Below are 12,492 nucleotides of genomic sequence, written 5' to 3' on the forward strand. Positions count from 1 at the left end.
TTTGTAAACGTATTTGGATTTTCTTAACAGTATTAACCCTTGTGATATTGGTAAAACCATTCGATTTGGGGTGACGATAGAAAAAAAAAAACAACAACAACAACATCGTCTGAAGTAAGAAATAAATGATCTTTTTGATTTCCGGAACGCTTCACATGAAGTTCGTTTTTCTGCACGTACAATAATAAGAGGAGCACAAAGATGGCGACCTCCCTGCTTAGGCTAGGACGACTCGGAGCATTGAAGGTAAAATTAATAAACGGATAGATCTAAGTGTGAAAAAAAATACACCATTTGAAACGACGGTTTTTATCTACAACTTTTTTCGGTTGTGTTTTATTCAAACTTGAAATAAAATTAAATGTCAGCTGCAACCCGTCCTTATTTAACCTCATATCGCGACTTACATAATGCGTTAGGGGATTTACTGTAGCATAAACACACCAAAACTGTTCATAAACAAGTTTGTTTAAATATATTCAGCTGTTTTGTGTACAAATTACTTCTTACCTCCCACAGGGAAAAATGCCTAAACTGTAGCTGTTGCATCGACGATTATGAAAAATAATAATGAAGCTCTGTTTTTAATTTAAATAAAATAAATTAAATAAAAAAAAAATAAATTAAATAAAGTTTAAATAAACTTTTGTTTATTTAACAGGATCTGTTAAATGCCTGTGTGTGTCAAATCACAGTGCCAGTGTGTGAATTTCCCTCTGGGATTAAACTATCTGTCTGTCTGTCTGTCTGTCTAAATCATTACAAACATCTCAACCCAATATAACACCTAGGCCCAGTTGTTCAGAGAGTTTAATCTGGATCAGAATGATCCGGATTTGAAAATCCCATGTTTTATTATCCAGGGTTAATTAATTAATATATTTTACATTTGTGTCGGTTTTTCAAAACAACATTGGATTGGATTACCCTGATCCAGATACAAACTTTCCATGATTACCAGTGCTCTACATCAGACTACATATCACAATGTAGGCTACTAGCTATGTAAAGAACAACAGGCCGAATGCATGGGGTCGCTTTAAGTGTGTTTATTTGAAGATACAGAAAACAGCACAATAAAACAATACAAACATCCCCTTCCTTTTACCATTTTTTTTTTTTTAACAATCCGAGCAGTCATCTGACTCACAACAAATACATACAAACAAACAAATCTACATTATTCACAAATGCATTGTGGATGTTTTGAACACATCTTTTAAATCATGAAAAGACGAAATGTCCGATAATTAACGAAATAAGAACTTTCAGAGTTCTTCATGTGTGGGGAGCAATAAGTGATGCAGTTGTTGGAACTACTTTTGACCGGTTCGTCTCTGATAATTGACATTGTGATTAATGTACAGTGACAAATGACCGTTAAAATTAAATGTATTATTTTTGTTTGATATTGGTAGCTGTTTGGGGATTATTTATGGGGACAAAATCTTTTTTACTTTACTGCACTGAAAGGCTTAATTAGTAGCCTAATGTATACTTTATCAGTGTAATGGTTAAACAAATCAAGTGCAAAATATATATAAATGGATATACTACATTATACAAATGTTGTATTATTTGACCAGTTTTAAAGTTTTATTACATTTTGTTCCTGAAATCCTCCCGGAATCCACCCATCTGCTGGGATCAGGATAATCCTAATTTTTTTTTGGATCACAGGTTTCCCGATCCTACTAAAAGGTTTTGAACAACACATACTGAAGATTTGATCCAGATCAAAACCAAGATTAGATTACATGGTCTAAACTGATTTCAGAATCCTTTTTTTTTTTTCTTTTGAACAACACATTTTCAAGATTAGATTAGATCCGATAGCCGAAATCCGATCGGATTACTTCTGAACAACTGGCCTCTAGAGAGAATTAGGAGTGACATGATCCAGAATTGTCCTATCTTATCCAGAAAGAGCCGGTGTGGGTGCAGGTTTTCATTCCAATCAAGCAAGAACCACACCTGATTCCACCTGTTTAATCAGTTGAGCTTGCCTTTCAATAGACTCAGGTGTGGCTTCTGCTTGGTTGGAATGAAAACCTGCACCCACACCGGCCCTTTCCGGATAAGATTGGATACTCCTGTGTTAGAGAGTGCGCTCCAATACCATCATCAAAACACCAACTGAAGTAATATATTTTGGAAGAATGGCGTTCATGACTTCAATGCAGATTCAGACACCTGCAGAATCAATGACAAGGTGCATTCAAGCTGTTCTGGTGGCTTATGGTGATCAATAAGACACTTTTGCTTTAATTTATCGCCTGTCATTATATACTGAGCTAAAAAAATGTCGTTTAAGGCTGGTTTGTGATGACTTATGTATGCAGCCTGCATTGGGCTAAATTAGTGAACAGAAGAGAATTGTTCTTATTACATTTTATTTCTGGCTAAACTGTTCCTACAAACCCTTAAACCCTTAAAAAAAAAAAAAAAAAAAAAAAAAGTAACTCTGAATAAATATTATTTTTGTCTTTTATTCAGTGCCTCCAGCAGGATGGCTGGGGCTCTCTGAGAACCCCACTCACTGCTGCTTTCTGCACTAAAGCTGAGGCACCCAAGAAACCAGCAAAGAAAGCTTCAAGTAAGAGTAAGACGATGACTTCTCTATTCACAGCTTTATCTTGATTAACAGTTAATCAGTAGCAGATATTTTTACATGGTCATCTTTAATTCAGTGCTTCAGTTGCCTAATATCAACACACAGACACGTTTTCGTTTTTTGGCTTGGCCTGCATGTGTATTTATAAGCCATAAGCCCATGTAGCCATTATATTTATTTGTGTTTAGTGTGCAGAAAGAGTTCATGTGTTGGAATTATATATTTTGATTTTAAGGTATGTAAGTTATCTACTCAATGAATAGCAAAATAGTTGCTAGCTTCATGTTAATTTGTGACTTGACTGCTCCGCTTAGATTAATAGCGCAAAAGGATATATAAATTAAATTTTTGTTCAAAATGGAACTTACTTTCATGGCACAAAAGACATAATATAATGTATTTTCAGTAACATTTTCTGGTCACTCACCCATGCAAGCGATATTTCACTGCAAATCACATATTACTGTATGTAGGAGCTGCCATAGGGATGAAGTAAGAAATTTAAAGGAGCAGTTTGTGAATTATAGAAGTGTGTGTAAACATTTTGTAATGACTTCATTGCAAAGGTTCATTAGGAAAAAAGTGTGATTTGCAATAATACCATCCAGCAGATATGGTTTGTTTCTTCATTTTAGGTTTCTTCTAAAAACATTTTCTGGCCCGGATGTAGGTTCTGATCACAGCTGGAACAGAGGTGCTCACTTCTGTTCCGTTTTCATAAAAGTCAACTCATGAGGCAGAAGTAGTTTCAGCAGATAGGGTGGGGTCAGTCTGCTTTTTCATTTCAACTGCAGTTCACCTCACAGGCAGCAGAGGGCTCAAAGTTACAAACTGCTTCTTTAAAATAAGGCCGTGCTATATTTGAGATTACAGACTGCATGTGTTGTGTCAATTGGTGTAAATAGGAGGTGGTAGATCTGTTTTTGCTGACGACGTTGGGCTTTTCAGGGATGTTGCTGGAGTTCCTGCAGCATGAATGAAACCTGTTCCTGGAGTCAAGGTTTCATGCTTGTATCAAACATTAACCGCTCACAATGTTTATCCCATTTGCCGTTTTCTCAGCCTTAGAGGCCTCTGACGAGAGGGCTGCTCTGCTAGCCTACAAGACCACTGTTGCCTTCCCTACTAGACTTTCCGCTCCAGGATTTCTCAGTCAAGGTGTTTCACTAGGCGAATATGAGCAAAGCAGGGATCCCGTGACAGACGCTAGTGCAGAATCTGTCACTACTGCTCATGCCAAACAAGCTGAATCGGTCGCTGATGATTCTGCCAAAGTTCAAACTGAAAGCTGTGATGTTGGTGCAGCAGCAGAAGCTCCACCAAAAACAGAAACAGCTACTGAAAAAGATGCAACAAGTACAACTGGTGCTGATGTGAAGGCACCGAAATCTGAAGTCGCATCAAAAGACGATGATGCTACGTCTTCCTCGTCCTCGTCCTCTTCCAGTGATTCAGATTCTGACTCGGATTCTGATGATGAAAAACCAGACAAGAATGAAATTATTGAACCAGTGGTCCAGACAGAAGATAAAAGACAGGAAGAAATGCCCTCGGCTGTGAGTGAAAAGCCTGCTTCAGACGTGAAGACCGCAGCTGTTCCTGAACGTGTACAACCTTTTGTTCCTGAAGGAGCAATTAAACGAGCACCTAAAGGAGCACCTAAAGGAGCACCTGATGTCGCCGAAGCTGTGAGTGAATCTACATCTGAACAAGTGCCTTCTTCAAGCACAGCAGCGGCCTCATCAGAAGAGATAGTCGACCCCGCTCCTGTCTTATGCAGAGCTGAGAGCGTTAAAGCTCAAGCAGAGGTTATACCAGAAAAAAATGCAGGTGTAGCGGTGAAGTCTTTAGAAGATTCCGGTGCCATCCCTGAACCTGTCACTGAAGGAGCCTCTGACGTAGCCGCTGAACCCACACCAAAAGTCGTCCTTGATTCTACTACCGAAGTGGCACCTGAACCCGAAGTTGAAATCAAAGCTGCACCAGAGACGATGGAAGCTGTTCCTGAACGTGTACAACCTTTTGTTCCTGAACGAGCGCCCGAAGGAGCAATTAAACGAGCACCTGAAGGAGCACCTGATGTCGCCGAAGCTGTGAGTGAATCTACATCTGAACAAGTGCCTTCTTCAAGCACAGCAGCAGCCTCATCAGAAGAGATAGTCGACCCCGCTCCTGTAATTACTGTCGCAGAAGAAGTCCAAGCCGAACCTGAAGTAGCAGCTGCACCAGAGGGTACACACTACATCACCCTTAAAATCCTTTTCACTCCTCTGAGTGGGCTTCTAACCACATTTTAGTCTTTCATTAGTTGGAAAATACAAACATCCTGCTAATGGCCCAAATTGGTATTTATATTCCTCGTACCCCGCAAACATACCTGCTAAAGTTCTCTTTGCTTTACAATACCAGTTCAGTCTATATCAAATGAGAATGCACCGTTATTAACTGACAGATGCTCCACTTCTTTAATGCCAGCATGTCTGCCTTTCAGGACTCTGGGTTCCCATGTCCAGTTTGAATGAGTGAATGAATGAGTGTTGTGCTAAAAGTCTTAGAAATTATCTTCTCCTCAAAATCTTCTTGAAAGTTCTGATTTGTCTTCCTTTCTCTGTATGGTGCTTAGTTTTGGGCTAAAATCCACACAGGCTTGTGGCAGCAGGGGCATGTTTGAGCATAGCCTTGAGTTCATCCTGAACCACCCCTTTTTTTTTTTTGTATTCAGGTAACTGGTATGGGCAACATGCAGCACATCACCTGCAAACATTGCTGTGAATATCTGGCCAATAGAAACGGGCCATGAGTTTAGCGTTTTATCCTAACCCAAATGCCCAGCCATGGGATTATGATGAGCCACACAGAACAGAAATTCCCTATGGCTCTTTGGTACCAACAACTGGGTTGTCTTTTCCTTAGTTTCAGTGTCCTACATCACTCTATATAACCTTATATATATCCTTAATAATCAAAAAATATGGGTGGGATAGTGCAACAGTAGGTTGGATTTGCTGACCATTAATTACTCTCACTTGGTTAAAAGTCTGCCACAGGGCCTCATCATGCGACTGCTCTAAGGGGAAATCCCAGCAAAGGGTGTCCCCCTGATGCGGAGCTGATGTCAACGGCCCTGGCACCGCTTCCCCAACCAACGCTGTGCACATTCCACACTGTAACTGGCACCAGCAGATACTCGTGAACATCTCCGTGCACACACCGCACCCTCACCAATCGTGCTTTTCCCAATGCCCCGCATTGAATTAGGCTTTGATGAACGGTGGTCTGGTTACACCCCAAGTCCACCAAGGCCTGATGTGTTCTCCCTTGTATACTCACTGACACGTAGTACGTTCCTGCTCACTCGGGGGAGGTCTGTGGCCGATCCGAATTCCAGACTCAATTCCATGAGGGAATGCTGATCTTGGAAATACCCGGCTTTCTCGCTGCGCCTGCAAACCTGCCCGGGTTTTACCCTGGTCATGGAGGGTGGGGAAGGTTCTACTTGTGTAGAGCAAGAGGGAGTCAGGGGAGACATCAGAGGCGAAGGGGGAAGCAGGGAAGAAATCGGGTTTGGGGGCCCCTGCACCTCGGTTTCAGAGAGCTGGGACCAGGGAGGAGTAGGAGGGAGAGAGAGAGAGCGAGGGAAAAGGGAGATACCTGGACCAGTGATTGCTATCATGTGATCCCCACTAGCTGAATGGCTTTGTCCAGGGATGTGGACCAATTGAACTGGACCCACTCCACCGTTCCTGTCAGCAGTCAACCGACAAATTGCTCAAGTGCCGCCAGCTCGATTATGACAGGAGTCCTTCAGCTGCTGCGCATAAGGGGCAGCCAACCTCGGGTAGCTGTAGAGCTCCTCAGGTGTCCGGTTGATGCGCTGCAGGACTGCCCTTTAACTCTGGAATACTCCAGCTGTGTCCGTGATGGCAGCTGCTTGGTGGCAGCTGCCATCCCTCTTCTGGCCATTCCCACATAGCGGCAGCATGCTCGGAGAGCTCCAGGAAGGCCTCCAGATCGTCCGTGGAGGCCATCTTGGTGAGCGTCATGTGTGGCAGGGGACACAGCTAGAGATTGCTTCAGGAATGCCCTCTGGCTCTCGGCCTGCTCCTGCACGAGGGCTTCAAAAAGCTGCTGCTGCTCGTTGTGCAGGTCGAAGAGCACTTGGTGGAGGGTGGTGAGGGCCTTGATGATCTCACTGAGTGGTGAGGCTTCCACGGCGGTGTCGGAGTCTTCCTCAAATCCTGGGTTTCGTCACCACTGTAGAACCTTGTGTGTGAGGGTGTGGAGAAAGACTAGGGAGACAGGTGAAATTTTAGCTGAGCTCTGGGCTCGTGTTTTATTTTTTCCACCATGCTTTCAGCACACTTTCAAAAACTGAACACAAACAAACAAACTGAAAAGAAGCCGGCACTAGCTTATGTCTTTCGCCCCATTCAAATTCACGCTTTCTCCGCGTTCGTGTGTGTGTCTGTATGTTGCACAATCCGCCAACTCAGCCACTCTCTCTCTCTTTGGTTATGGCGGTTACTGAAAGCACAAAGAGACACAAATAAGTACACTGGCAGTAATAAGACACAGGTTTTAACCCGCCTCCTTTCCATCCACAGCTCGACCACGCCCCTGCTCCCACAATACTATTTTCCCTCTGTACCTGCTTATCCAGTGCTATTTGATGATGATTTTTTTTATGCACCTTTTATTTACACAACTTACCTCACGTCTAATAGTCCTCTTACATAGCTGGGGTCTTTCTCATCTTTGACGCTTTCACTGCTAAGCATTGCATTTTAGAGTAGCAGTTTGTAATCAGAGGCTTTTTACGCAGTTTTATTATACAGTGAATAGACACATTGTTAATATACCGAACTTTTATCTACCTGGGAATGACGTAAAATGTAAAAGGACTGTTCTCTTAAACGTAAACATAACTCAACATACCTTCCACTGTGATTTCTTCCGTCGCATTTCTTTCTTTCTTACATTTTCACAGACAGCTGTTTGTTATATAGTTGAGTGTAAAAAAAATTTGTATACTCTTCGGACTAGTCAAGGTGTGCTGTTAGAGGAAAGATAATCAAGTACGGGTGTGGTGTGATGTGGCATCTCTCGAAGTTGATAAGGCAGGAGAAAAACAGCAGCGTTCTCCACAGGATTCTGACTGTTAGAAAGTGACGACACTGGAGACTCCTTCCAAAAATGCTAAATAAACATCTCCTAACACAAAAACTTTACACACCTTTTTAGATCAGTGTATGTGGACAGTCCTCCAAGCTAAACTGTGTGGTAGTTAACAAGCACATTAACATAAAATGTATATTTTATGCAGCCTGAACTACTATCAGAGGTGCTGTTACTGAAAATTAATTAACACCTTTTGGCCAGAGTCGATAAATCTGCGATCTAAGGAAATTTAATTTACAGCAACAACATATTTCGAGTGCTAGATTTCGTAGATTGTCTTTCTTTCCATGCATGCAGACACGATTATTATTATTTCACCTTTGCATTTCCTTTTCTAAATCTGGATGATACAAATTTTGCCCTCAACAGTATTTGGGTTACTGTATTTGCTATATTTTTTTTATTTAATATATTGTTTCTTTTTTAACACGTTAATGGTAAAGCTCTTAATGCAATGTGTGCCAGTTAATGGTAATTGTAGGTAATGTTATTAATATGCAGAGTTGGGTGTAACCTGTTACAGAGTAACACGTTACTGTAATCTAATGACTTTTTCTGATAACGCAGTAATGTAACGCATTAAATTTTACATTGATGTAACTTGATTACAGTTACTGATGTCAATAAAATGACGTTACTTGCATTACAAATTTATTGTTAAGAAAACAATATTAATTAAAATGCATTTTTAAAATAAACCACGTTTATCATCACGTAGCCCCGGATAATTCTCCACTTGGAGCGGTTCGTTGCTACGTAACTGATCGTCAGTAAAAGGAGACCGCCTGTAATTTTATATCTTCTGTGAATGGAGTCGAGACCAATCAGACAGGGAAAATACGTGGAAATACTCGTGTCTTATTGGCTGACAGTCTCTCAATTCTGCAAAATGCTAGCTCACAGTCAGTGTGAGGAAAAATGGATATACACCAACCTTTGTTTTTTATACCAGTAAATGGGTTGAAACTGAAACAGTAGCATCCTCTCATTCTGAGCAGGAAAACAAGGTGTGTAAGCGTCTATGAGTTCCAGTTTACGTGAACATGATATAAGCAGAACATAAGGAAAGATAATGTACTCTACATGGCACTGTAGCAGCTAAACCCATACACTGATAGCTTAGCTGTGCCTCCACTTGGCTAGCGACACCAAACTAGCCTAGTGAGAAAAGTTTTATATTTTATCCGTCTGGTAGTTGTACAAACAGTGACAACACCCGAGGCAGGTTTTATTATAAATCCGACTTTTTCTAATAATGTCATACATTGACGAGCACTAAAATTACTGAAAGAACTGAGTTTCACTTTGTAGTGTAGTTTTGTAGATTTAATAGGTTTTGAAAGTAAAGTAATTCGTAATCTGATTAGATTTTATATGCAGAGTAGTTATATCATACACTTTCTGTCAAACTGTCAATCAAATTGATTGATTTTATGACCCTCTGTGTTCCCCTGACTGACCGTTCTATAGGCGCACCTAATATATGACCAGGATTGGTGGGGGTTAGCCCTAAGCATGTAGGCGTATGTGGGTGTGTGTGCTACTGGATGTTGTGTGTGTGTGTGTGTGTGTGTGTGTGTGTGTGTGTGTGTGTGTGTGTGTGAGAGAGAGATAATGGGTGTTTCATGGGTTTGTTGATCAGAAAATGCTTAGGACATGTGTGTGTTTTTTTTTTTTTTTTTTTTTTTTTTAATAAAGAGTTTGGTGTGAACCCTGCTTTTTACAGTTTTAACCCACACACAATGTATCCATTTTGTGGTATTGATACCACAATGTATCCATTTTGTGGTATTTAAGTGATTATTTGTTTCTGAAATGACTTTTTGTGATAAGTATTGTTTGATTTTGAAGCGTAAGTATGGTTTAGGTGAATCTGGATGATTTAAGAAAGTGTATCAAATGTATTTGATGAAATGAAATAGACCTTAGCTGTTAAATTATTTTGGAACCTTTAAAAAAATAATTTGACTGCTTCTATACCTTTGGCTTATAGTGTATATGACTGCTCACTGCCATAAACCCATACAAGGCAATACAAAGTAATAATAGACTCCAGATCAGGAGTGGGTAAAGACATACTGGTGATCCGAGCTATATTATATATACGTTGGAGCAAAAGTCGGGTCCTCTCTCATTTCAACAGGTCCTCTTGTTGGTGAAATACACAGCAGTCTTCTAGGGGAATTAGGATTTCTCGGAGCCGCCACTGTTACAGATAGTTGCAGAGTTTCTTCTGTGTTTTAACTACAACGTCTTAACTGTTATTTAAGCACTGAGACGCACGACTCTCCCTTTAACTCGTTAACATAAACACATTTGTAAGCATTCTGTTCAGAACCCCCCCCCCAGAAAACACGTCTCTATCTCGCACAGACAGACAACTGCCAGGAAAGAGCACACATTCAGATCAAACAGTGTTACTAGAGGTCATAAATTTACACGACTCGACTGTCAGCCAGTGGGGACATGGGATGTCAAACCATAGACAAAATCTTATGTATTTAGCGGCAGTTCTGTGCCAAACAATCACTTATACCACAAAATGTATACATTGTGTGTGGGTTAAAACTGTAAAAAGCAGGGTTCACACCAAACTTTTCAACAAAAACATGTCCTATCCATTTTCTGATCAACAAACCTATGAAACACACCCATTATCTCACACACAGACACCTATACTCCGACAATACTTGGGGCTAACCCCCACCAATCCTGGTCATATATTAGGTGCGCCTACAGAACTGTCAGTCAGGGGAACACAGAGGGTTATAAATCATCAATCAATTTGATTGACAGTTTGACAGAAAGTGTATGATATAACTACTAAGCAATAATGTAATCAGATTACAATTTTAAAGTAGTAATTAGTAATCTGAAGTGGGTTACTTTTTTGGGGGTAACTGCAGTCAACACTGTTAATATGTTAATTACTGTCACGGTGTCAGACGTCACAAGTGGATGGTGTTGGTTGAAGTCGCCTCTTGCTGATTTCTCACCTTTTCTTTTCCTGTGTCTAATTGTCATACGATGCCTTCAGATCTAAGTGATCCTTGCAGCCCCACCCGTCACCGACCACGCCGCCTTCTATTGCCTTTTCATTCTGATCTTCTGTTCTGTCTTAAAAGTCTTAATGTTTATGTCCGAATTTACACAAAGGCCATGTCTCTTTTTAACCCACATACAGCTATGCATTAGCTTGGATTAGATTAAATTTTTAGTGGTTAAAATGTAAAAAAAAAAGAGCTCTGAAATGCATGTATATAAATTATATTTATATAATTACATTTCCTGTTTATTCACTACAGCATGTTTTAACTGATTTATATAAATGAGAATGAAATTAAAATCACTCAGTTAAGCTAAAATGAATGAAGCTGGCAGTTGTCTGTAGGTCAGACGAGAGGCCTGGGGCCGTTCACACTCCTTTTAGTTTGATGTGTGAGACAAAGGGGGCGGGGGGCAGTTGAAAGACATGGAAAAGAGTAAGAAGTAACTACTGTAAAACAATGCTGGTAGAAGTGTGAATATTCCCATCAAACGTTCCTTTCAAGTCACGAGGTAAAAAGTAGTTAAAGTGATAAGACAAATGTTGGACACATTTTGTTTCTGACAAGCTCGAGGTCAAATCCTGTAAGGATCATACTTTGTTGACATGTAATATATAGACATGTAAAAAAAATATATAGTTTTACATTTTCTCTAAATTTTTTAGAAAAATTAAAGGATGGATAAAGAGCATATAATCTGCACCAAAATGGTTGTATAATATTTCATGTGTTGAGTTTTATCAGCATCTATGGTAAATTCTTTAAATAAGAGAATTATTTATGTGTGGTTGTGTTGTTTTTATCAGTATCGGTTTTGCATATCTTACTTTCGGTCTGTTGTGTCTTGCCTTTTGTAGAAGCTGCTGCAGCCCCAGCACCTGAACCCGAACCCGAGCCATTCGACAACACCACATACAAGAACCTGCAACATCACAGTTACCACACTTACACATTCGTGGACATGGATGTGGAGATGGCCAAGCACCGTCTGCCCCAGCCCTCTACGGGAAGACCCTCACCCAGGCACTGATCTCTCCCTCAGGGGGCCTGTGATCTCCTTCCTGTTCTCCATAGTGATTAATTAAACATCCTACTCCTTTTGCTTAGTGCTGATTTGTCTATCAGATGGTTGACCACATTGCAACTTTCTGCTGAAATGCTTGTAATTCAATTAAAGTATATTAATTAAATAATTATTTCAAAATGACCAAGTTTGTTAGTGTTGGCGATGTACCCGAGAATCCTGTGCTTTTAGTTTTAGTGAAAAATAAGTCACCGGTCTGCTTTATTAGTTGTCTTTCCAGTGTAGTCCAGAAAATGTACAAATTGCAGCTAACTGAACTTTAACGACGGCGTAAAATGGAACTGGTTTTTCTCTTGTGAACAGATTTTTTTTTTTAGGGCATGAATGTATGGAGGGTAAATATTATTTCCTCCACCTGTGTGAGCTTAGAGGTTTAGTCAAAAATCTGAATGTTTAGAGATAGGCAAAAGTCATTGAGTTTTGAAGAACTGAAGATTTTGTATTTTAAGTGATCCTGATGAGGGGTGTAAATGAAGAAGGGGGGGGTAAGTTTTGGTTTTGTAGAAACCAATATTTTTCAGCCGCACTAAATGCATAAATAATGGTCATGTACATTGGATCCTAATGTG

At 40.2% G+C, this 12,492-nt stretch overlaps 1 protein-coding gene across 2 annotated transcripts; it reads left to right on the forward strand.

Moving 5' to 3' along the window:
- The first annotated feature begins 149 nt into the window (after positions 1-149).
- Positions 150-12,046, forward strand: ndufv3 (NADH:ubiquinone oxidoreductase subunit V3). 2 transcript variants are annotated; one of them, XM_053627473.1, is made up of 4 exons: positions 150-246; positions 2,497-2,602; positions 3,677-4,846; positions 11,697-12,046. In XM_053627473.1, the coding sequence occupies exons 1-4, from the start codon at positions 202-204 to the stop codon at positions 11,867-11,869; spliced, it is 1,494 nt and encodes a 497-aa protein (XP_053483448.1). In that variant the 5' UTR covers positions 150-201; the 3' UTR covers positions 11,870-12,046. The 2 variants fall into 2 exon arrangements, with proteins under 2 accessions (XP_053483448.1, XP_053483449.1); XM_053627474.1 differs by having other exon boundaries at positions 2,497-2,596.
- The last annotated feature ends 446 nt before the right edge of the window (positions 12,047-12,492 follow it).

The sequence above is a fragment of the Ictalurus furcatus genome, chromosome 6 (genome assembly GCF_023375685.1).
Source record: "Ictalurus furcatus strain D&B chromosome 6, Billie_1.0, whole genome shotgun sequence".
Classification (NCBI taxonomy): domain Eukaryota; kingdom Metazoa; phylum Chordata; class Actinopteri; order Siluriformes; family Ictaluridae; genus Ictalurus; species Ictalurus furcatus.

Excerpts from the sequence above, each read along its gene's own strand:
- ndufv3 (XM_053627473.1), top strand. The coding sequence starts at position 202 with ATGGCGACCTCCCTGCTTAGGCTAGGACGACTCGGAGCATTGAAG. Across the intron at positions 2,603-3,676 it reads AAAGAAAGCTTCAAGTAAGA|CCTTAGAGGCCTCTGACGAG; the intron begins GTAAGACGATGA and ends CCGTTTTCTCAG. Across the intron at positions 4,847-11,696 it reads AGTAGCAGCTGCACCAGAGG|AAGCTGCTGCAGCCCCAGCA; the intron begins GTACACACTACA and ends TGCCTTTTGTAG.